General features: G+C 50.8%; 1 protein-coding gene across 1 annotated transcript in view; it reads right to left on the bottom strand.

Annotated features, from left to right (window-relative positions):
* Positions 1 to 1,200: 1,200 nt before the first annotated feature.
* The window catches only part of LOC132455498 (FERM and PDZ domain-containing protein 4-like), a 24,874-nt gene continuing 1,018 nt past the window's right edge, over positions 1,201 to 25,056 (bottom strand). The window contains 15 exon segments of the mRNA XM_060049359.1: positions 1,201 to 6,206; positions 6,621 to 7,808; positions 8,412 to 8,550; positions 9,131 to 9,313; positions 9,904 to 9,993; positions 11,310 to 11,436; positions 12,275 to 12,424; positions 12,778 to 12,884; positions 16,587 to 16,718; positions 17,645 to 17,752; positions 18,683 to 18,787; positions 19,709 to 19,754; positions 20,880 to 20,910; positions 20,913 to 20,981; positions 22,652 to 22,800. Coding sequence (XP_059905342.1) covers positions 2,686 to 6,206; positions 6,621 to 7,808; positions 8,412 to 8,550; positions 9,131 to 9,313; positions 9,904 to 9,993; positions 11,310 to 11,436; positions 12,275 to 12,424; positions 12,778 to 12,884; positions 16,587 to 16,718; positions 17,645 to 17,752; positions 18,683 to 18,787; positions 19,709 to 19,754; positions 20,880 to 20,910; positions 20,913 to 20,981; positions 22,652 to 22,800 — 6,145 coding nt within the window. The 3' untranslated portion in view covers positions 1,201 to 2,685.

Raw genomic sequence — 25,056 nt, 5'->3', positions numbered from 1 at the left:
GCCAGTCCGGTTGCCGCGCAGGGCGTGGTTTGTTTGATCTATGCGTTTTGATTGGTCCACGGCGGGCCAAGCGTGGATAGAGCGCCCAATATGCAAATCACCTTTGTGTGCCCTGTCGTGAGAACACGCGCATGCGCACAATAGCGTGATTGAAGAGCGTTCAGAGTTAACTTAAAATCGAAATTTAAGGACAGTGACACGGTGCTAAGTGTCAACATGTAGTGTAGTGTCGTGTAGTGCGCACACGCGCGCACACACACACACACACACACACACACACACACACACACACACACACACACACACACACACACACACACACACACACACACACACACACACACACACACACACTGGAAAAAACCTAAATGTCAACATGTGTTGCAAACTGTAATGTACACACAATCGCAGAATAATAATAAAAATATATATACATCAGTAGTAAAGTGGGTTGTACTGCAGTGTGTTAATTAGGCCTGATAAGTATCCTTCCTTATTTGTACATTCGCCCTCCTAAAACCAAAGATATCAATGTCATGCGCGTCATTTTTTTCCGAGACAGAGTGACTGCACCACGAATATGTTTCCACTTTTGCACAACGTCAGCGGTAGTTGTGGTTTTACTGGCTTGTTTTTTCATTGAGTTTAGCACCAATTGTTGCAGCTCTGTGTTCACTCAGTGTTTTTAACAGAACATGAAGTTGAATTCACCCCCTCTCTCATACACACATGCTAATAAAAAAACAGCTTAAACAAGCCCAATAGTGTAAACTTGAGCCCCCCCCCCACACACACACACACACACACACACACACACACACACACACACACACACACACACACACACACACACACACACACACACACACACACACACACACACACACACACACACACACACACACACACACACACACACACACTGAAAACAGCATCAACAAGCCCAATAGTGTAAACCTGAGCCCAACGTATGTGCGCACACGCTTGACAAACACACACACACACACACACACACACAAACTTTGTGTTGGGAGCCAGCATAATGTATTTTGTCACACAACCAGACATCAGACGACTTGATAGTGCCACACTGGTGACAAACCCCTTAATTTGGTGGCCACAGTATTGTATAACAACACATTTGAAGGTATTAATGTATAACTCATATCACGATGCAAGAGAAACGGTATACCACACACATTCGTGTAAAACGGTTTAATAGTTTATTGAAACAATGGGAGTTTTATGTCATTTTCAAGAGACATTAGTATGTCCTGATGCATGTGAAACAATACATATTCGAAAGCACATAACTTGTGTTAAATAACAAAATAACAATAACGAGTTATTCGCCTTGATAACAGTGCTTAACGGGATACTCAGGGGAATCTGTAACTTGGCATCCAAGGTCATCATTGTGTGTCCAGAGTGGGAGTCCACTGGTTAGCTCTCTAGCCATTAGCGTTATCGTTAACTTTCCAAAGATTTCCAAGGGTTCACAAGTCTTCAGACTATATTCAAAACGAGTGCTACGAACCACGCAAGATTGTAGTGTGTCTACAAACACAAAGATAATTCAACAATATCTTCAGCGCCATTAGGCTAACCTGTGATGAGCCACAGACAGGTTGAAAACATATAAATGCTAATCCAGTGAACTCCCATTCTGGTTGCAAAATGATGAATTTGGAATCACTCTGGGTGAGACAGGCAAATCCCAAAATACAGATATCCCGACGTATTATTTAAAATTTTACGTGTTTAAATTATTAGGGTATTTAATATATATAATATCGTCTACATAGTGCTAAAACAAGCTTTGATAGTTCAATTTTTTTCCTCAAAATATTTTATAATACTACGCTAGTAAGCAGTATTAAGAATGAGCAATGCATTTAAAATGTCCTTTTACCCTGTAATATATATATATTTTAAACTGTCGACCCATGGACGGCGTTTAACAGGGCTCAACTCCGTCGACGGTGCATTACAATCGGTGGGATAAAGCATTGAGTCAAAACGTTTCTCTTCCGCTCGAGTGCCGATGCTTGAATGTCCCCGGTCAGGATGAACGGTTGAACTACAGTGAAATTGCACTTCATGAAATGATTTGAAATGAAAGTGTTTCCACTCCAGCCCTGTCTAACGACACACACCGAGTAAATAAACTAGGATAGTCAATGGCTTCTTCAATATCTCTACAACAAATTATATATATATATATATATTTATATATATTCATATTGTATTTATATACATTTTATACATTTTTCTTTTAAGATTTCTCTATTATGAACAAGTAAAAGGAAACCCGGGATGTACATACCGTATCATAGTACAAAGGTTTTGTTACATTATGGCTTTGCGATTGTACTGGACATTGATATTATCAGCAGATATAGCGTGTGGAATCAGCTCGAGTAGGCATCAAACCATCACGTCTGATGGACCACGAGTCTGAAAAAACAGGTTCCTTTTCCCTTCCGACGCGCGTTGAACCTCACCTTTTTACGTTTAGATTCCCTTAAAATCGGCGTCGTTTTTCAGTGCAATGCAGCACACAAAGTCGCTTTACGCAAAAAAAAATCAACACAACAGCCTTTTCGGAAAGGAAGCGCACGACTTTTGAAGCGCGCGACTTTTTGAGGCTTTGCCGAAGTGAGCACCGATCGTCCGTTGCGCCCTTCACTTGCTGATCAGCGTCTTAAGCGAGCGGGTGAGGGCGTTGGCGATGGCCGTCATCGTACTGGAGTGTCTCACGAGCGCCTTGACACTGTGCTCCCCGGGCGCGCCCACCGCGGCCGTCTCGGCCGCCCTCAGCAGGCAGATGTAGTTCATGACCACCTCGTCCACCTTGGCCACCACCTCGCGCTGCTGGTGCGCGGCCGCCGCCCCCAGCCCGCGCACCAGACACATGCACGCCTCGCAAAGGCAGCACAGCACCTGGAAGCTGCAGGTGACGGCCAGCAGCATCTCCTCGGGGCTGCCGTGGGCCTGCGCCATGCGGCGGCACGCCCGGCCCAGCTCCTTGGACTCGACGGCGAGCAGCTGCTTGTACCGCGACAGGTCCTGGAGGGGCGGCATCTGGGGGCCGCGGTCCCCCCGGCCCACGCTGGAGCGCACCAGGGCGATGAGCTCGCTGGCGTCGCGGCGCACGTCGGTGAAGCCGCCGGGGAAGACGTACATGCGGTCCTTCAGGGTGTTGATGCGCGCCAGGCGGTCGCTGAAGCTCATGTTGTCGAGCACCTCGCCGTACAGCTGCTCGCCCGCCGTCTCCAGGCTGGAGCCGCAGAACATCACGTTGCCCCCCCCCGCGCTGCCCCCCATGATGTCGTAGTGGGCCGAGTTGCGGCTCTGCCTCTGCCCCTCCCACTCGACCTCATCCTCCTCCGCCTCGCTCCGCTTCTTGAAGAAGCAGTAGCTGAACGGCCCGTTGCATCGCCAGGGGCTGGCGTCCAGCTTCTGGGAGCCCTTCAGGTTCTTGCCGTCCTTCTGCAGGGGGAACGCCACGGACGCCCGTCTGCCGGCGCCGCCCCGGCTGCCCGTGGACCAGCAGGTGGTCTGGGAGCACACGGAGCCCTGGGAGTAGCTCTTGGAGAGCCGCTTCCTCGCGGGCCTCCGGTTGGGCGCCTTGGTCTCCACCACCAGGGGCTGCTGGCTGCGGCTGCGGACAGGCTTCTCGAACAGAACCTCCGCGCTTCCCAAGCCGGCGTTGGCGCTGCTGGTGCTGCGCTGCGGCTCCCGCCCTCGGTGGAGGCTGTTGTGGGAGGGATCCGTCTGCGGTCGGGGGAGCGCGCAGGGCTGGACGTGGTTCTGGCCGGGCCAGTACTGCACGGGGTTCAGAGAGTCCTGCCTGGGCAGGCTGCCCAAGTGGCCGGAACAGTTGTTGGCCTTTATGGGCTGTGGGGAGATGGCAAGGGGTGGTGGTGGTGGTGGTGGTGGCGGCGGTGGGGGAGGAGGTATCGAAAGCTGGAGAGTGCTTGATGACATGAGGCAAGCCCTGGGGCTCGCCGATGCCTGACGGGTGAATGCCGAAGGGTGGTCTCCCCTTCCCCCGAGCGGAATGGGAGTGAGCTCCACTCGTTGGCCTGCTAAACTGGGGGCGGCAGAGAAAAGCAGAGCATCGTTAGGTAAAGGATGTGAGGTCTGGCGCACCGCATGCTTTGCCCTCGCGTCCGACTTGAACCAGTCGTCTGAGCCGCCACTAGGCTGGCTCCTGGACCGCGACGGCGGGCGGTTGGCCGTGCCGCCGCCGCCGCCGCCGCCGCCCTCGCGACCACAGCCCCGGTCCTGGCCGCCGCCGCCATTGCCACCGTGGCCGCCATTGCCGCCCTCTCTATCGCACTGGGACATGAACCGTTCTGGGTCCATGGGCGCCAGCTCCAGTCCTCCCTCCAGGCCGGAGAGGGAGCTCCTCCTCTCTAGGTCGGGGTGTCTGACCTCTACACTGTTTCTGGGCCTCTGTGCATGCATATCAGGGCTCCTGACGAGCTTGGCGGGCAGCGTGGCCGAGTGGTACGGCCGGGGGCTCTTATTGCCCTGGAGCATGTTGGGGGTGGTGTTGGGGTTCCCCGAATTGGGGCTGACGAAGGGGGCGGACGCGACGGAGGAGGCGGACGCGTTACAGGGGCACCTCGCTATGGTGTCGCCCCTATTCTTAACCATCTCCACCAGCTGTGGCTTGCTGGTGACGTAGCGCCTGGTGTCTTTTTTGACCGCCCCGCCCATGCCTGCGCTGTGAAGCTTGCCCCCCTGGTGCATCTGGCTGACGGTCAGGTAGTTAATCAGCTGCCTGTAGGCTTCGCTGCCCTCCTTCTGGTTCTGGCCCCGCAAGCAAGCCTGCTGTCTAGCATGCAGATCGTTGTGAAACCTCCTGGAGGCGGTACCTGAGGTCTCCTTATGCTTGCAGGAAGGCGTGGCCGAGGCGGGGCGCTGGGGCGGCTCGGAGCCCGGCAAGGGCGGGTGGATGTTGGGCAGCATTTTGCGCAGCATCGCCGGATCCGCGTGGGGGTGGAGCTCCTTGTTTTGCCCGGGGCCTCCTTGGGAACCCCCCGACGCGGAGGACTTGCCCTCCTCGTAGTTGACGGCCCTCAGGAGGGAAGACGAGGAGCTCGAGAGCGGGTGCCTTTGGTGGGGGTGGTGGTGGTGGTGGTGGTGGTGGTGGTGTTGCTGCGGTGGTTGTTGTTGTTGTTGGTGTTGGGTTTGGGACCCGAGAGGCGAGTCCGTTGGGGTCCCGCCGACGCTGCCGTTGACGCTGCCTCCGGCGTCCAGTGAGGAGCACAGCGAGCCCTGAAGGGAGTTGTGGGCCTCTCCTTGGAGGCTGGAAATACGTTTGGCCAGGTGGTACTCGCAGAGGCGCGCCACGCTCTGCTGCCTCGATATGGGCGGGTGATCGGCCGGCGCTTCCGACGACCCGTGATCGGACGCGGCCGAGAGAGGCTTTTTGTTCGGGGAGATCAAGGACGCCACCACCAGGTGCTCGTCTTGTTCGACGGCCGGGGCTCCGTTGTCCGTGGGCCGGAACTCGCCTTCGTCCGACAAGCGGTTGGAAGCGGAGGGAGGAGGAGGAGGAGGAGGGGGATTCGGGAGACCGCGGTACCCCCTGGGGATGCTGTTCACCCCGAGACCGTCCACCACCGAATTCTCCACCATCAACGAGGTCTGCCGTCGCTGACAACCCCCGCCTTGCTCCGCACCTCGATCCAGCCCGAGGAGGCCGATGCTACCGCCCATTCCGCCCCAGTGGCCGTCCCTGGTGCTGAAGGTGTTGTACTTTGCTCCGGAGTCGCCTGACTTCTTGGGGTGTTTCCCTCCAGGGGTGACAGAGCTGGGGCGCTGTAGTGTAGAGGCGGCGGAGCAGTTCCCCATCTGGGGCCCCACATGCAGGCTGTCCTGCCCAGAGGTCGCAGTGTCCAGCAGCGGGGTGCGCCTGGGAGGCACGGCCGGCGGCTGGAGGAGGTGGCCTCGCGACGGACTGCGAGCCTTCGGCTGCAGGGTCTCGCCGGCGCTGGGCGAGACGGGGAACTCTGTCTTCTCTTCCAGCAAGGGCTGGTATCCTTCCCGGGTGGCCACCAGAAGGCGCATGTGGCTCTCGTGGAGTCTGTGGGCGGCGGCCAGTTCGGAGATCTCCGTCATCTCGGAGGAGTTGGTCTCGTTGCCTGAGTCCGAGGAGGACTCTGCACTGAGGCCTCGCGATGTCCTTATCCCTGGAGAAATTGAAGATAAGACCCTAAGTCAGTTACATTTACATTTACATTTAGCATTTAGCATTTAAAGATGCTTAAATCCAAGCGAATCACTAATAAGCACATTTGGCAAAGGACAATAAACAATATATCTCTGTTGGTACAGTATGAATGTTAATGGAAACAAGGGCCAAGATCTAGCAAGCGCTAGGCTAACCCATTCCCCGTTACAAAAAAGATAGCTAGGATAAGATGGAAGTGACGCACAACATTCAATAAGTTTGCAAGAGGGGTGTGGGGGGGTAAGGAGGTAGTCCGGGTGAACTCCGAACAAGGAGGCTGGCGAGCGACACTTGTCCTGACATCAGCAGGGCGCTCGTTAACCGTTTGATCATTACTGACAAGAAAATCGGAAGTTCCTCAAAGGTGACCAACCTGGAATGCTCCGCGGGGCGTGCGGTCTCGGCGGCGGCCTCTGCTCCGCCACCGACAGCGCCTCCAGGGCCTGCAGGGTATTGGCCACGGCGTTCTCCAGCCGCCTCTCGGCGCCTCCCCCTCGACTCCCCTCACCGCCGCCACCGCCGCCACCGCCGCCGCCGTCCTCCCGGGTCGGCACGGAGTCGATCAGCGACACGGGGATGTCGTCGTTGTCCGGCGTGCTCAGCGGCCGTCCCTCCGGCCCCGCCCCGTCCTCGTCCGAGCTGTCCCGGAACCCCGGGGGCGGCGCCGCGATGGCCAGGTTCAGCGTGTCCAGCACCGTGTCGTCGTCGTCGTCCGCGGCGGCCGCGTCGTCGCCCTCCGGCGGCGGCAGCGCCGTCAGGTCGATGATGTCGTCCGTGGAGCCCGACAGCACCAGGAAGGTGGTCTTGCCGGCCGCCGCCCCCGCCACCCCGCCCTGCGCCAGCATCAGGTTCAGGCAGTTGGGCACGCGGTTCCCGTTGCCCGCCGCCGCCTCGTCGTTGACGGGCGTGCCCCCCGTGGAGTCCTCCTCGCAGGAGGCATCGTCCTCGTCCTCCGCGTCGTCCGTGGTGTCGGCGTAGCAGAGCCCCCTCAGCTCCTCGTTGCCCTCCTCGCCGCCGATGTTGCTGTACACGTGGGACACGGCGCCGCCGCTGATGCCGCCGCCGCTAATGCCACCGCCGCTAATGCCGCCGCCACCGTAGAAGCTCTGCGAGGAGCCGAAGTCCGCGTTGTGGTGCAGGTAGGGCGGCCGGTGCCCCGGCGCGTCGGGGCTCTCCATCAGAAGGTCGTAGCCGCCCGCGGCGTGAGCCCTAGCGTTCCGCGGCGGCGCGCCCCCTCCGAAGATGAAGGAGACCTTGGCGCTACGCGGTGAGTCCTGAGGTTGGAGTCGGGTGGAAGGCGGTAAGGGAGGGGGGAGCGGGCTCCTCCGGTCCCCGGGGTGGCCGCGGTCGTCGTGGTCGTCGTCAGGGTCGTCCCCGCCGCCGCCGCCGTCGGGGTCCGGGACGTGGAAGTAAGGGGAATAGCGAGCGGCGTTCCCCCGCGGCCCGTTGTCGTTGTAGTCGGAGTGGCGGAGGTCGTAGGGCCTCCCGTCGCCGGCCAGCGGGTCGTCCTCGCCGTCGCAGATGGACGGGCTGTACGGCCACTCCAGGCCCCGCTCGTGGCCTGAGGAGAGCCATGGGGGTGTGGGTACTGGTTTAACTGGGGGATTTGTTTTCAGTGTTTTTGCACATGAGGTCGACGTGCTGGTGACTTTGTTTTTGATGTTTGAGGTTTTTAACTGATTTTTTTAACTGGTCAATTTTTTCGTAGGATTTTCTGTGTTTTTTTATATGTTGTATACAAGACACACAGATTTATTGTAGCCTATATGTTTCTAGATTCATGCTGTGTGTCAATTTAATTTAATATTCTTATTGCTTTGAACTTTTTTTCATTTATTCCTAAAGCGTATAGGCCTATTATTATAGAAACAATAAAACAATATCTTTGAACAGCATTGTATTATTTCAGTATTTTTACGGTTATTTGCAAATCAGGATAACAATTCTAGTAATATAACAACAGAACGGAAGTTACACTAATATTTTAGGTAATATTCTCTGTACTTTTATAACTGACAGGACTACTGGACTGAGTGCAGAGTATCCAAAAATAAAATAATGATAAACAGAAAGTTTCAATTTTATTTATATAATTGCCTGTGTGAGTGTCTTATTATTATTATTATTATTATTATTATTATTGGCATTAGTTAGCATAGCCTACCTGAATCATCCCCTTGCATACTGTTGCAGTGGGCCATGTTGAAGATGGATCTCCGGGAGTCCACTAGGAGGCGGTAGTACCCCGCCGTAAGACAGGCCAGGTTCATCGCGTCGCTAGACTCCATGATCAGCGTGATTGGCTGGGGAGGAATAAATGCGGGAAATTAGGATGAAGTAGCCTAACTGTAACCGTTAGCATTACAGGTTAATGAAATGTAACCTGAGCGACAAACACGGAGGGATATTCACTTAAGATATTAACTGAACTCAAAAATACAGGAAAATAAAAGTAAAGGATTTGGATATTTATCAAATGTATTAACCAATATCAGAACTCCTTTCTGCTAAAAGGAAGGAAAATAAAATAATGATTAAAGGGAAACACAATAATAACACTTTTCACAGAGGTGTTATGTTAAAAAACAAGGGTTTGACTAATCATTGTTCTAGCAAACTTTAGAAGACTAAACAAGTGACTTCCACTTCTGTTCAAAGGCTCAATAACTGATCCTGAACCAGAGAAATTCTTCAACCCGGGCAACAAAGAAGTCGACATATTTGAATAACTACTGATCTGAGTTCAGAACGAGACTGGTGAAGGAGACTAAACCAGCGAAGTCCACTTCAGTTCAAAGGGTCCATGGCTGATCCTGGACCAGAGAATGTCCTTCAACCCAAGCAACAAAAGCAGACAACGGTGAGGCGAGACGAGGCGCCCACCCTGACGTCAAGGACATGGAGCTCCAGGCGGACGTTGGCGTCGTCCTCCGTCAGGATCTCGATGCGGTTCACGTGGCTGAAGTCGGCCAATAGGGCGACCAGGTTGGTGCGGGCATTGATCACGTGACTGATGCCGTATCGCGGGCCCACCAGCAGGAGGACCTCCGTCTGCTTCTCCCCCTGCTGTGAGTGGGTGAGAGAGAGAGAGAGAGAGAGAGAGAGAGAGAGAGAGAGAGAGAGAGAGAGAGAGAGAGAGCGAGAGAGAGAGAGGAAAGAGACGGACGGACAGACAGACAGACAGACAGACAGACAGACAGACAGACAGACAGACAGACAGACAGACAGACAGACAGACAGACAGACAGACAGACAGACAGACAGACAGACAGACAGACAGAGTTAAAAGTCAACTGTTGTCAGACTCCCTCCCTAAAGAATCACTTCAACATGAAGGGCGTAACTTTAGCATGCTTATTGTGGGTAAGGCGCGTGAAAAAGTTCAGAGGAAAGTTCATTCAAGATAACCAACAATGGAAGGTGCTTTTTTGGCATTTACGAGCAAATTATAATGTATATGGCTTTGAGTATTTGTTGTTCAAATGTCAGTTTTGTTCGCGTTTCTTTAAAATTCAGAATTCTGCCAACAGTGAATTAACATCCATCTACGAGAATCACTAGCTCGTACCGTCCGCCAGCGAGAAAAATATATAAATAACATACATATACAAGCAGCCATCTTTTGTAACGTCCACAGACGAAATGGCAAAGCTTACCAAGAGGATGGACTTGAACTCTCTGCCTCCGTAGAGCTGTAGCTCGCTGAGGTACCTCAGGTAGTGCACCTTAGCCTGGAGCACCGTCAGCTGAAGACAGAGGGAGGAGAGAGCAGAATAACAAAGGATCAGACACAGTGCGTGGCGAATCACAATAAATCGAATCCCCACTACTGATAATTCAATTTTGACTTTAATCTCTGCACATACACACACACAACGCAACACTAGCATTCACTTTGAATAGGACAAAGGAGCCATTTGTCTGAGTAGTGATATGAGAGAGCGACATTAACTGTTATCTGCTAACTGCTAGCGACACCAACTGTTGAACAACCGGCTAACGGTTAGCTACACTAACTGTTGAAAAACCGCCTAGCTACACTTACTGCCAAAACTACCTTTAAACTACCAAATTATATACAATCATAAACCTACGATTATTGTACTTAATATGATATGGAACCAGCAAAATATATCATATTACATTTCCATGAATGGACAACTTAAAAAACAGGTTAGAGGCATTAACTGATTAAATTCAAAGACGCTTAACTTGCTACGCTGAAGCTAAAGGCTACACAGCACCTCATTGAGGTTTGATTGAAAGCTGTGTGAGGGTGTGATTGTGTGTAGCAGACATTTATTACACTGAGGCACAGCGGCACATTAGCATTTTGATCTCGCTAATTGCTCGCAGCGATGCAAATCACGCACGTAATATAAACTGGAAGGTAATCAAACTATGGGCCATTCCTCAACACTGTAAAGAAATAAGGATTATACATATTTTAAACCTGAAAGTTTCATTCTTTAAATTATCACTAATACTGTATCTTAGTTTAATTTCGCGCTGTTGAATCCGCTTGTTCTGTGATGCGGAATGGGTTTCAATCTCCTTATCGGCGGTCCCTTTCAAAGACGAGCGTGCGTGCGGGCATGAGAATGGAAATATGAATATGAATATTAATATGCTAATGGTATTCCGGCCCCAGATTGGTCCGGCTACAAGGGCCAGAGGGTTTGACAAGGGCAAGGAACTTCAGCAAGGTTAGAACTGAGCGGGTGGTCTATTTTTAGGGTATGCATCATGGCTCTCAAGACAAGATGTGTGTGTGTGTGTGTGTGTGTGTGTGTGTGTGTGTGTGTGTGTGTGTGTGTGTGTGTGTGTGTGTGTGTGTGTGTGTGTGTGTGTGTGTGTGTGTTCGTATGTGTTTGTGTGTTCATGTGTTTGTATGTGTCCATGCGTGTCTGTCTTTGTTTGTCTCTGTATGCGTGTGTGTGTGTCTCTGTGTGTGTCTTATATGTGTGTGTGTGCGTGCGTGCGTGTGCGTGCGTGTTTGTGTGTGTGGGGGTAGGTGTGTGTACGTGTCCGTGTCCATGTGTGTGTGTGTTCCTGTGCTTACTTTCTTCCCTGCAGGCACGAGGTTGTGGTTGGTCTTAAGGATGTGCGTCAGGGCCTTCTTGATGTTCTTCTCCTTCATGCTGGCCATCACGGCGGGGGGCAGGAACAGGGGCAGACCCCACTCCTTCCTGCATCACACAGTCAGGCACGGTTTCACATGCAAGGTCTGATCACAGCAGGTCTGAGGTTGCCTGATGTCTGTCACTTGTGTCCGCGAGGTTGAGAGGCAGGGGCGATAAGAGAGAGAGAGAGAGAGAGAGAGAGAGAGAGAGAGAGAGAGAGAGAGAGAGAGAGAGAGAGAGAGAGAGAGAGAGGAGAGGGAGAGGGAGAGGGAGGGAGGGAGGGAGAGGCAGAGACAGAGACAGAGACAGACAACAGATGGAGAGAGATGTAAGAGATGGAGGGAGAGAGAGCGAGAGGGAGAGAGACAGAGACCGAGAGAGACAGACAACAGATGGAGAGAGATGTAAGAGGTGGAGGGAGAGAAAGAGAATGAGGGAGAGAGGCTGAGAGAGAGAGAGAGAGAGAGAGAGAGAGAGAGAGAGAGAGAGAGAGAGAGAGAGAGACAGAGACAGAGACAGAGACAGAGACAGAGAGAGAGAGATAATTAGAGTGAGAGAAAGACAACAGAAAGATGGTGAGAGACAACCGTTAGAGAGAAAGCGGTAAAGACAGAGTGAGAGAAGGAGAGAAAGAAAGACTGAGAAAGAGTGACAGAGAGAGAATGAGAGAAAGAGAGAGAGCCATCAAAGAGAGGGGTTTGGAGTCAAGTGAATGCTAATCGCAGCCACAGTCTCAAGAGGCTTCATGGACCCCCATTGGACGAGAGCAATCCCTAACCCCTTAGACCTCTAAACAGCTTACAGGAAGTACCCCCCCCCCCCCCTGCCCCCTCCAAAAACCCAGAGGGAGGGGGCACAGAAGCCGACAAAGACCCCCCCCATCCGACCCGAAACCCTGACTCACTCAATGTACTTCAGCGAGACCTTCTGGGTCTGCCTGGTCGTCATGGTGATGATGTACATCTGCAGGGCGGCCAATCGGAGCGCGGCATCATACTTTAGCTCCGCCCCGAAGCGTTCCAGCACCACGTCGTTGCAACACTGCGGGAGAAGAACACGACCCCGGGGGGTAAAGGGATCAGGACCTGCGTCAGATTATGGCTGTGTTTGAAATCGTTCCCCATCACGGATATAGTGCACGATATAGGGTGCTCGCCATTTTGTAGTGGGTGTTCGAATTCACAGTGGTTAATTTCATGCACTATAGTGGACTTAAAAAAATCTAATCTTGAGGTGTACATACGATGTTCCCTACGTGTTACTGCCGTATACCACAATGCAATGCGGTCGTGTTTCTCCAGAGGAGAAGAAGCTGGATGTCTGCGAAAGCGAACACGTTTAATGATGGAGACTAAATGTATTCGCCCAGGTGGGGGTTAGCTTAGCAACCCACCTGGACGTAGAGGTTACTCGAAGGCCACGGCGTCGCGCCGTAGCAGCTCGACGGGGTCCCGCGGCACGAAGCTGATCCGGAAGAAACACTTCATCTTGTCTGCCCCGGGACGGCGGGTCACCTGGGGGCGGGGGGGGGGGGTGTAAGAATGGATCATAGAGAGGGGGGAGGTGAGAGATGACAGCGAGAGGAGCATGAGAGGGGGGGTTAAAGGAGGGATGAAGATTGAGTGAACAAGGGAGTGGTAGAGAGAGACGACGGAGAGGAAGAGCGAGACAGACAGAGAGAGAGTGAGATGGAGAGAGATGGAGAGAGAGAGAGAGAGAGAGAGAGAGAGAGAGAGAGAGATGGAGAGAGAGAGAGAGAGTGAGAGAGAGAGAGAGACAGAGAGAGAGAGAGAGAGAGAGAGAGAGAGAGAGAGAGAGAGAGTGAGAGAGAGAGAGAGAGAGAGAGAGAGAGAGAGACAGAGGGAGAGCGAGAGAGACAGAGAGAGGAGAGAGAGAGAGAGAGAGAGAGAGAGTGAGAGAGAGAGAGAGACAGAGAGAGAGAGAGAGAGAGACAGAGAGAGAGAGAGAGAGAGAGAGAGAGAGAGAGAGAGTGAGAGTGAGAGAGAGAGAGAGAGAGAGAGAGAGAGAGAGACAGAGAGAGAGAGAGATGGAGAGAGAGTTAAGGACAAGGTGAGTGTGAGAGGCACAGGAAAGGGGGAGAACATACTCAGAGAGAGAGACGGAGAGAGAGGCGATGACACAGCGAGAAGAGGAGCACTATTTAACAACAACAAAAAAACCAATCGAATAGCAAACAAACTATCACAAATTCGCTGCAGAGACATGATTTCGCTCTTTTCCGAAGATTCAAATCTGCAAGCGTGTCGGAAAAAATAATTCTCACGATTCCCCGACAGAGACAGAGATGAAATAGCGACTGTATCTCAGGAAATTGCAATCGACAACCCAACTGTCCATCACAACTCTGAGATGTGGTGGTGTGATAAATCAGTGCGAGAGAGGAGGGAGAGAGAGAGAGACGAGAGAGAGAGAGAGAGAGAGAGAGAGAGAGAGAGAGAGAGAGAGAGAGAGAGAGAGAGAGAGAGAGAGAGGAGTGGGAGAGTGGACAGAAAGAGAGATTGAGAAAGAGAGAGAGAGACACTGTGTGTGTGTGTGTGTGTGTGTGTGTGTGTGTGTGTGTGTGTGTGTGTGTGTGTGTGTGTGTGTGTGTGTGTGTGTGTGTGTGTGTGTGCGTGCGTGCGTGCGTGCGCCCCGTGCACGTGCATGTGCCTGCCCGGCGCGTTGGCGTGTGTCCGTATGGCAAACCCAATCACGCAGCACAAACAGAACGACAGATCCGACTCCCGTCACCCAAACGAACTGTTATTGCGGGACGTTTCATTAACCGAGCGAGCCTATCGCTAAACTCTCGGGCAGAGCTTTCCCAAGTATGTCGGTGCCTGACGTTAACTTCGGGTCGCGCATTAAAGCTAGGGTGGGTAATTTCTTTACTGTAATATTTGGCAAAACTGTCCTAATAGCCAGTCAGCTATATGTAGGTGAAGTGCTCTGAGAATATCTGCTCATAACTTTGCTCTCCCCTGCCTCTGTGGGCCGCACCCAAAAATTGCCACCGCTCATGTACACTTTGACCAATCAGAGCGAGGCTCCGATTCTCCGTTCTTATTGGCTGTGGGACTGTCCGGTCACCTTGGCAACGGACGTTGGTGCGTCCCTGCGTGAGCGTTCACGAGCCTAGCGGTCTGACAGTTTTGTACTACTACGGCGGACAACAAATGAATAGCCGTGTCTTCATCAACGGCCCATACATTTCCCATTCCCCGGATACCATCAACTAACACCACTAAGACAGAGAAAAAAAGAGGAAAGACACTTGTTGAAAGGACAGCTACTAAAAGGGAGGCGGAGAGAGCTCGAAATAAACCAGAGTAAACATCGGCGTGGCTTATGAGCGATGGAGAGAGTTACGTGACCGGAGAAACTTAAAATCGGACCCTGAGATGGCTATATTTCTTATAGACAGGTAAGGAATTGTGCTATCCCTCCATGGTATATTGCGATGAATATGTAAAGTGTCGGCTGGTATGGTTTTTTTACTAAGCAAAGCCACGATAACCGTTACATTACGGTCTGTAATGTAACCATTTCAATACGGTTCTGTAGGATGTCCTTGCATCAGCCGATGGTTCTTTTCCCGGTCCGTTTATAGGTTAGTTGTATTGGTCACACCAACCCTGGCTGTCGGAATAACACAGAGATTGTGCTAACACGTGGCCTAGGCTTCAACTCAACTGTGGATAATGTCCGAGTCACGTTTGTATAAAAGCTACGTTGACACAACTGCCAAGATAAGCACTGCGAGGGAAGTCTAGCATATGATATTCCATGTATTGTTATAACGTTGTTGCAAGCTAGCAGCAGCCTAGCTCAGTTTCGCGATCGCTTGAAGTGACGGTTTCCTTGTGTGTAATCTGGCTTTCTGTGTTATTTTAACAAATATATATATTTTTTCAGCACAGTACTGTACATACACAATGATGGACAACGACAGTAAAGAGATCATGATCGATTGTCAAGTATTGATAAGAGGGGAGACCTAGAAGAATTCTGTTATCATGGAGAAGGAGGTTTTGTTTTGTTTTTTTGTTTTTTTTTGCTTTTGTTCTTATGCTAACGAACTACAGTTGCAATTAGTTTGCTATCTTGCTTGGCTGATACAGCTACCTTCTTAGGCCTACCAGCGCAATGGCAATGATTTTAAGATAACATACATGGTATGTCTGTGAGTAAGATGTTGATGCTATATATGTACTTATGTAGCAATCAGCACTAATGTTTAATTACCCTCGGAATCGGACATGGTGTTTCGTCTTCCTATCAATGTAACTGAATTCACATGAACGCGCATAACTGACGTTCGGTGGGAGGAGCTACAGCAGGTAGCGTGGCAGGGACGGGCCAGAGAGCACGCGACGGAATCTCAACGGCTGTTTTCTCCAAAATCGCCCACCCTAGCTTTAAATCATATTTGAGTGGAGCTTGAAGCCCGAGGCGGCAGAGATGTAGTGTGCCATCCAGGAAATGCGCGGAAGAATATGAACACGGCTCTCTTGTGGTTTCAATTTATTTGAGTGAAACGAACGCACACACCTGACCACGCCTCACACACACAACCGCCGTGTGCAGGCGACAGTGTGTGTGCGTGTGTGTGCGTGTGTGTGTGTGTGTGTGTGTGTGTGTGTGTGTGTGTGTGTGTGTGTGTGTGTGCGGTTGTTTGACTGTGCGTGTATGGTGCACATGAGTTTGTGTGTGTGTTGGTGCACATGAGTGTATGTCTGTGTCTGTGTTAGTATGCATGTGTGTGTGTGTGTGTGTGTGTGTGTGTGTGTGTGTGTGTGTGTGTGTGTGTGTGTGTGGTCAATAATCAGCGGAGAGTGAACTTCTTATAGAGAAGGAAGATCAGGAAGAGACAGAGACTAAACAGGAACATAGAGAATAAACAGAGAGAGAGAACAAGAAAGAGAGAATGAACAGAGAGAGAGAGAGAGAGAACGAGAACGAGAGAATGAACAGAGAGGAGAACGAGACGAGGGAATGAACAGAGAGGGAGAGAGAGAGGACAGAGAGAGAGAGAGAGAGAGAGAGACAGAGACAGAGAACGAGAAAGAGAGAGAGAACGTGAGAATGAACAGAGACCGTGAGAATGAACAGAGAGAGAGAGAGAGAGAGAGAGAGAATGAACAGAGAACGAGAACGAGGGAATGAACAGAGAGAGAGAGAGAGAGAGAGGTGTGCGGTGTGCGGTGTCTCTCTACCTGAACCAGCATCTCCTGCTCGTGCAGCAGCAGCAGCCTGCAGGCCCCGCCCTCCCTCTTCTGCTCCAGCATCAGGCTGAAGTGCTCGATGCTCTTGATTGACAGCTTCTCCTGCAGGGTCAGGATCACCTCCTACGGGCCCGCGTGGTGGCCGTTGTTGCGGTGGTGGTGGTTGTGGTTGTTGTTGTTGTTGTTGTTGTTGTTGTTGTTGTGGTTGTTGGTGTTGTGGATGTTGTGGTGGTTGTTGTTGTTGTGTGTTGTGATGGTTGTTGGTGTTGTGGTGGTTGTGGATGTGGTTTTTGTGTCATTTTTGTTGTGTTGTGGTGTGTTGTTGTGTTTGTGGTTGGTGTTGTTGTGTTGTTGTGTTTGTGTTGTTTTGGTCCACAAAGAGGAAAAAATCAATAAACTGAACCGTTAAAAGCAGTAATTAGGATAGCCGTTTAGAATAGCAGGGTTAGCCGCAGCTAGGCGTTTTAGTAGCTGTTCAAAATTAGATATGTCCTGCGTCACGTCCTACCTACTTTCACACACTGTGAAAGGGTGACTCCTGATCAGCCCCGGACCTGACCCCAGAGTTCATGTGTTCATCCTGAGGTCATCTAGAGGTCATCCAGAGGTCATGTGTGAAAGGGCCTATGCGTCTGCGTGCGCTTCAGTGGAGATGATGACCTTGCTAGCTAATGTCCAGTTAGGCCCTGGGTTGAACTCTCTGTTATAACGGAGTCACAGTCACGTGCACGATGGATTATGGCCGTGCACGTGGGTGGGCGGCGTGGTGAAGGGATTTATATCTCAAGGACCGTTTCCTGTTTGTATGATCATAACTTTTATATCTGCATCATTCATATTGGCATATATGAATACCTACACACACACACACACACACACACACACACACACACACACACACACACACACACACACACACACACACACACACACACACACACACACACACACACACACACACACACACACACACATTCTCCCCTCACCTCCCCCTCCCCCAGATACACACTCTCCCACACCAACACACACACACACACAGACACACAAACCTTGATGGAGGTGCTGCAGTCGAAGCGGAATGACTTGGTCTGGCCGTTCTCCAGGTATACCTTGAGAACGTTGGGCATGAAGAGCAGAGAGCTGTCCTTCGCTGAGTTCTGAAACGCAGAGAGCAGAGAGCTGTCCTTAGCTGAGTTCTGAAACACAGAGAGCGAACGGAGCTGTCTTTAGCCGAGTTCTGAAACAAAGAGCAGAGAGCAGTCTTTAGCCGAGTTCTGAAACACAGAGAGCGAACGGAGCTGTCTTTAGCCGAGTTCTGAAACAAAGAGCAGAGAGCAGTCTTTAGCCGAGTTCTGAAACACAGAGAGCGAACGGAGCTGTCTTTAGCCGAGTTCTGAAACAAAGAGCAGAGAGCACAGAGTTGTCTTTAGCTGAGTTCTAGAAGACAGAGCATAGAGATCTGGGAGACACAGCAGAGAACTGTCTTTCGCTTTGCACTGGGAGACTGAGAACTTTCTTTCGCTGAGTTCTGTAAGACACAGCAGAATGCTGTTTCCTTCCTCTGAGTTCTTGGGAGACACAGAGGAGATTTGGGTTTACATTCACATCACATAGTGAGTCAGACAATCCTGGTAAAATAACACTGGTTGGACAAACAAGTACCCACAGCGGTGCTTAAGGGATTATTATGGTCTGGTCTGAAGAGCTTGGGTTACACAGATGGGACAAGACTTGCATTCAAAGTTCAGACCCGAACTGGTGAACTTCATTATTAATGGGAATTTGTATCCAACTTTAGCATCAGTTAGGCTACAGGTAACAGGTTAAAGGCTAAAGACTAGCACCTTTAGCATTAGCCACGACATCATCGCGCTGGCACTGTAGTTACCTTCATAACAAATGGCCACCATTTTGCTGGACAAAATGTAGGGAAAATGTCTGCAATGTCTGTGTGTGATTGGCATAGAAACGTCAAATTAGAAAAGGGAAGTCAAATTAGAAAAGGGAATGAGAGAAATATATAGATGGATAAATACATTGAGAGAGAGACGGAGCAAGAGAGCGAGAGCGAGAGAGAGGAAACTTACAGGAACCTGTCCGTTAATAATGACCTCCTCTGCGAAACGCACTTTGACCGGATTGGATTTGAGCTTGGCTTTCTTGGCTGCACTGATGAACGCTGATTTAGGGGACTGGGCAAGGGCGAGACACATAGGAACAAAGAGAGAGAGACAGAGACAGAGAGAGAGATTAGAACACATAACACCCCCATGATGGTAAGCAGTTGACAATACCTTCATCCGAATATATTCAAACATGTTTTATACTGTATGTAATTGTGTTTTTTTCTCTCCGATGGTCGACCAACGATAGTTTCTCTTCTTTACTAGAGAATCCATTTTGTTCGAGAAAAAAATAAACAATGAAACAAAGGGGATAGAAGCTCTCTAACGCAAGTAACACGGACGCAAAACTGGAACGACACTGGGGAAGGGGCGGACATCTTGAGTCCATATATCTAGAGAGAGTATCTGCAGATGGCCGCCTGCCACAACCAACATAAAGACCGGTTCAGTTATTAACGGTTCTGCTGACAAAACGACTCTGCCTTCGACCGCATCGCCCGGACGTCCGATCCATAGGAGTTAACACCGGCCATGTTTTATCTCCCAACTGTCATTTCCGTGGGCAGTTGGCGGGGGGGGGTGGGAGAGACCCATGGGAGAGACGATCCGATGCTAACATCCTAGCTAACGCCTAGCGGAGGGCCGGTTGAGGGTTAGCCCGCCCAGCTGGTTGACGGACGGAGGGGACCAAGTGAACCAGGCACACACTCTCTCTCACTGAATCACCCACTCACTCACTCACCTCACTCACTCCCACTCACTCACTCACACACTCACACACTCACACACTCACTCACTCACTCACTCACTCACACAATCACTCAGCCACACACTCATTCAGTCACATACTCACACACACAAACACAGAAAGACAGCCAGACAGGCTGACCGAGACACACACCCGCACACACGGAAACACACACGCACACGCACGCACGCACGCGCACGCGCGCACACACACACAGACACACACTGTCTGATACTCACAGGATAGGGCTGGACAACAGTCAACACGATGGATTCCTTGCAACTCCTGAAAAGGAAGAAAAAAAAGGAGAGAGAAAAGAAACAAAGAAAATGGTTGAAAAGAAGTAGCAGTTGTTTTAGTTTGGTAATGGAAGAGGAATGAGATGAGTCGTGTGCTAACGCACACACAAAAGCAAGCGCACACACAAGCGAGCACACACACCAGCGAGCACACACACCAGCGAGCACACACACACCAGCGAGCACACACAAACAAGCACATACAAGGACACACACACACACACAAGCAAGCACACACACACACACACACACACACACACAAGCAAGCACACACACACAAGCTTACACACAAACAAGCGCACACAAGCAAGCACACACACAAGCGAACGCACAAACACACAATTTATACATGTGTAAGTAACCCGCAGTCATTCATTTTCCATTATGAAGAAAAGCCGGCGACAGTAGCATTCAGTTTGCTATCAGTGTGTGTACACATTAATTTCACAGTGTGCACTGATACAGTATACAAATTCTGCATTTAAATTTTTTCCGAAGGCCTGTTTTTCTGCCACAGTTGAACGGGATCAAATATGAATTATGCAATGCTTTTCCAATTACTCCCAGGGTAAAAAGTAAAATGGTTTGTGTTATTTTGAAAAACAATTGTGATTTTAAAAGTTAACTTTTTCGTCTTTTCATTTTCATACGAAAAAACTTTTTTTTCTACTTTTCAAAAGTCGTGCAGGTCTACAACTTTCCGAGACAAACAAGGTTAAGTTTCAGAGCTGTTGAGTCACGTTGCATTCCATTTACTTTGGATGTCGAGCTGGAATGACATCATACCTAAGTTGATGTCATTCCCAGCTGCCACTTTAGTTATAATGTTCGGTATTCCGACTTGTTGCGTTTCAGCGCGACAAGTCGGAAAAACTTGACACCATGTCTAGGATAGCCATCGTCAGCAATACCAGCTGATGACGTATTATGTATGAGCCTCGTATTTCTTCTTTCAGAGTTCGGAATTCAGACTTTGGGGGGGCGTTCCAGTCGAAAGTTCGGAATGGGATTTCGGAAATTCAGACGGTAAACGGAATGCACAGTTAGTCCTGTTGGCGGTTATGGTGGCAGACTTTCCGGGGCCGCTGCTGACACAAGATGGCGTCCTCACCTGACGAGGTCGATGACCCGCTCTCTGGGGCGGAGCTAACCTCCTCCTCGTTGATCATGATGATCTCATCGCTCGCGATCAGCTTCCCCTCCGATGGACCGCCTGCGCACACAAACACACACACATTAACACAGACACATATACACACACACATTAATAAACACACACGCACCCACACACACACATTAACACACGCGCACACATTAATACACACACGCACATATATACACAGACACACACAAATGACTACACACACAAATCAATTAATACACAAACACGCACACAAACACACGCACACCTACACACACACAATCAGCAATTGTCTCCAGGTTATTAGTGTTTAAATATCTGACATGGTCATTTGACCTTAAAGAGCTCACGCATTGATTTGCCTTGTCATTGGCCCATTATCCTGCCCTCAAGTGTGTGTGTGTGTGTGTGTGTTGTTTGGTGAGAGATGCTAACAACTTGACCCATAGTCGATAGCCGTTAGCATCTTGACACCTCCCCGGGGGTGAAGTAGCCGAGCTAATTGGTCCAATCTCCGTCGGCCAATGAGAGTGAGTCAGCACAGGAGGACGATGTGGTCGCCGACGACAACCGTTATAGATCACAGCCGGTACACGGGTGACACCTGCACTGTCTCTCTGTTTTGGTGTATGTGCGTTTTTGTCTGGATGTCTCAGTGTGTGCTTGTGTGTGTGTGTGTGTGTGTGTGTGTGTGTGTGTGTGTGTGTGTGTGTGTGTGTGTGTGTGTGTGTGTGTGTGTGTGTATGTCCAGGTCTGTCTGTCTGTCTGTCAGTCTGTCTTTCTGTCTGTGTGTGTGGCTGTGTGTGTGTGTGTGGCTGTGTGTGTGTGTGTGTGTGGCTGTGTTTGACATGTGTGTGTGTGTGTGTGTGTGTTTGACATGTGTGTGTGTGTGTGTGTGTGTGTGTGTGTGTGTGTGTGCGTGTGTGTGTGCGTGTGTGTGTGTGTGAACTATTAGAGGGTAGTAAAGGAGAGAATCCATCTTAAATAGTGGCCTGACGCATTTGTTTGTGCATGTGTGTGTGTGTGTGTGTGTGTATGTGTGTGTAATCGGGGTACGGCATTTATTTTAAGGAGTGGCCTGACGCCTGACACCTTACGGCTGACGCGTGTGTGTGTGTGCGTGTGCGTGTGTATATCTTCTTTAGTATTCAGCCAGCCAACGGCGTCCACATCGAATATTCAGGTTCCAGTGGTCCGTGGAGTGGTGGTGATTGATAACTGAGACGTCTAATCACTCTCTAGCTGAGTAGCTACTGGAACTGACCCACAACGGGCGAGGCTGCACACTTTTGTTCTCGCCGCACAGTAACTGACTCTCTTAATTTCCTTGTACACCGTTAACACAAACACACCCGCAGAATCACACACACAAGGTATTTTCCCGCTCTCCATTGCCGCTAACTTTCCTCTTCAAGCTATTTTGGACGGTGCATTTATGCTAGCTAGTAGTAAAGCTTATCAGAGCACCTATGCTAACAAAGTAATGATATGCTCTGTGTACATTTGTGTTTTTGCTTCCACATGGCTATTTTTAATAGTTTATATAGTTTATACTTTAGTTAATACCGATTTAAGAGTCATTAGAACAAAATGGTTGCGTTACAATCCCACATTCATGCATGCGTCATAGACACATTCACACGGGAGCAGTCGGGGTTTGAAGCTGCCTTGCTCAGGGAGCCCTCGACACACAGCGTCGATTCAAACTCTGCGTCCTTCCTTTCGCCGCACACACCACCCACCTGGGGTGACCGACCGCACCACCACCGGCTTCTCGCTGCCCGCAACAAACCCAAAGCCGAGGACGGGGTCCCTCCGCATCTCCACCAACCGTGGTGCCGGGGGCGTCCCGTCAGGACGCACCTCCTCCAGGGAGCTGCTCTGGGACACGCTGCAGGAGGAGGGAGGGGGGGGGGGGGGGGAGGAGGAGGAGGAGGGGGAGGGGAGGAGGAGAGGGAGGGGAGGAGGAGGGGGAGGGGAGGAGGAGGGGGAGGAGAGAGAGGAGGAGGAGGGGGAGGGGGAGGGGAGGAGGAGGTGGAGGTGATGGAGGGGGAGGGGGAGGAGGAGGAGGAGGGGGAGGGGGAGGAGGAGAGGAGGTGGTGATGGAGGGGGAGGGGGGGGAGGAGAGAGAGGAGGAGGGAGGGGAGGGGGAGGGGGAGGAGGAGGTGGAGGGGGAGGGGAGGAGGAGAGGAGGTGGTGATGGAGGGGGAGGGGGGGAGGAGGGGAGGAGAGAGAGGAGGAGGGAGGGGAGGGGGAGGAGGAGGTGGAGGTGATGGAGGGGGAGGGGGGGAGGGGGGGAGAGGAGGAGGAGGAGGGGGGGGAGGAGGAGGAGGGGAGGGAGGGGGAGGAGGAGGAGGAGGGGGAGGGAGAGGCGGTGGAGGGGAGGGGGGAGGGGTGGAGGTGATGGAGGGGATGAGGAGGAGGAGTGGGGGGGAGGAGGAGGAGGACAGGAAGGGGGAGGAGGAGGAGGAGAGGAAGGGGGAGGAGGTGATGGAGGGGGGGGAGGAGGCGTTGAAGGAGGAGGAGTAGGATGAGGTTCGGGAGGAGGTGGAAGAGGAGGTGGAGGAGGTGGAGGAAGTGGTGGAAGAGGAAGACATCAACAGTATTTTAGACATTGAGCAGAAGATTGGAAACAAAGTCACCTGCAGTTTATTCAGATGCCGTTATAGGGTCGGTTAACTCTCAGGTGTTGTCGAACAGTGTCATTTTCCAACATGTCTTACATGACCAACATGTCATTTTGGACCAACATGTCTCTAAAATGTAACTAGTTCAACTTTGAAATTCTCTGTGAAAAAACAAGAAGTCTGCTACTTCTGCCTTAAAAAACTTCCAGAGTTGTTGTTTTGACATTTGACATTTGACAACCCCCCCAGACACCGTGGGCAGGAAACCAACAGCTGCCAGGGGGCAGAGTAATGCCTGGTTTCCTGTTTCATCATAAAGATATCTCACCGAAGAAAACAAATTTCTCTAAGTCGATGAAACTTTCATAAGAGGTGCACTTCTACAGTGGAAAGTTTACCCAATGTTGATTTGAATTTATTTCATTTTTTTAAAGTTTACTCCTGAACAGATATTAATCGAAAGTATTATTTGTGTGACTGACCAAAATGTGAATAGCCTAAATCCATGCTGATTTCTCAAATATGCAAATATTTGGCCTTTCTCTACACATTTGCTTTGCTTTGTTTTTCTACTTATGCCTCATGATGGAGGGGGCCAGTGATTAATGCACTCCACAGTATAATACCTTAAGCACAGAGTTACGGAGAACGCCCTTTTGATATCGGACGTAAACCTTTCAGTGAGTGATTGCAACCCACTGGGCGGTGGCGATTACATTATGATTTCATTGCCGGACCCTTCATCATGTCTGACGACAAATTGATGACGATGAATGGTCACGGTGACGTCCATACGTGTGGGTGAAGTGCTCCGTGCGCATTACGTAGGCACACGCACACACTTGGCCACTTGAGAACATACACACATGTACGCAGAGACTCAAGATTAATACAAAAGTATGTATACCTCTACCTATATATACCTCTTTGTCTCTCTCTCTCTATCGCTCACTCCCCCTTTTGCTCTACCTCTCTCTCTGTCTCTCTCTCTGCCAGTAGGTGTTTTATCTCTGTACCAAAAGTAAAGCAAAGAAAGTACTGGAAGTTTATTGTCAAGAAGCCAGCATCCATTCCTCTCTCTCAATCTCTCTTTCTCTCTCCTTCCCCCCCCCCCCCCCCCCCCCTCTCTCTCTGATATTGGAAATTAAATGGCAGTACTTTGCCCTGAGTGTGCACGCACACACGCACACACACACACACACACACACACACACACACACACACACACACACACACACACACACACACACACACACACACACACACACACACACACACACACACACACACACACACACACACAGCTAAATGTATTCTCTGCCCCGTGAACACATGACTGCGTGTCTCCTTGATCAGGTCACATGTCGGCCAATCCGATCCCTTTCCCTCCCTCTCTCATCAGCTGCCGGGTGATCAAGGGTTCATTAGGACGTATAGCTGCGGCTTTGCGTAAATCCATGTCGGGTTCCTCGCACTCCCTCAATCCCGCCGACCTACACAAGTCAACGAGCCGTCCCTCC

Source organism: Gadus macrocephalus, chromosome 4 (genome assembly GCF_031168955.1).
Source record: "Gadus macrocephalus chromosome 4, ASM3116895v1".
Lineage (NCBI taxonomy): Eukaryota > Metazoa > Chordata > Actinopteri > Gadiformes > Gadidae > Gadus > Gadus macrocephalus.
The sequence above is the reverse complement of the archived record's forward strand: the minus strand, read 5'-3'. Positions and strand labels throughout refer to the sequence as shown.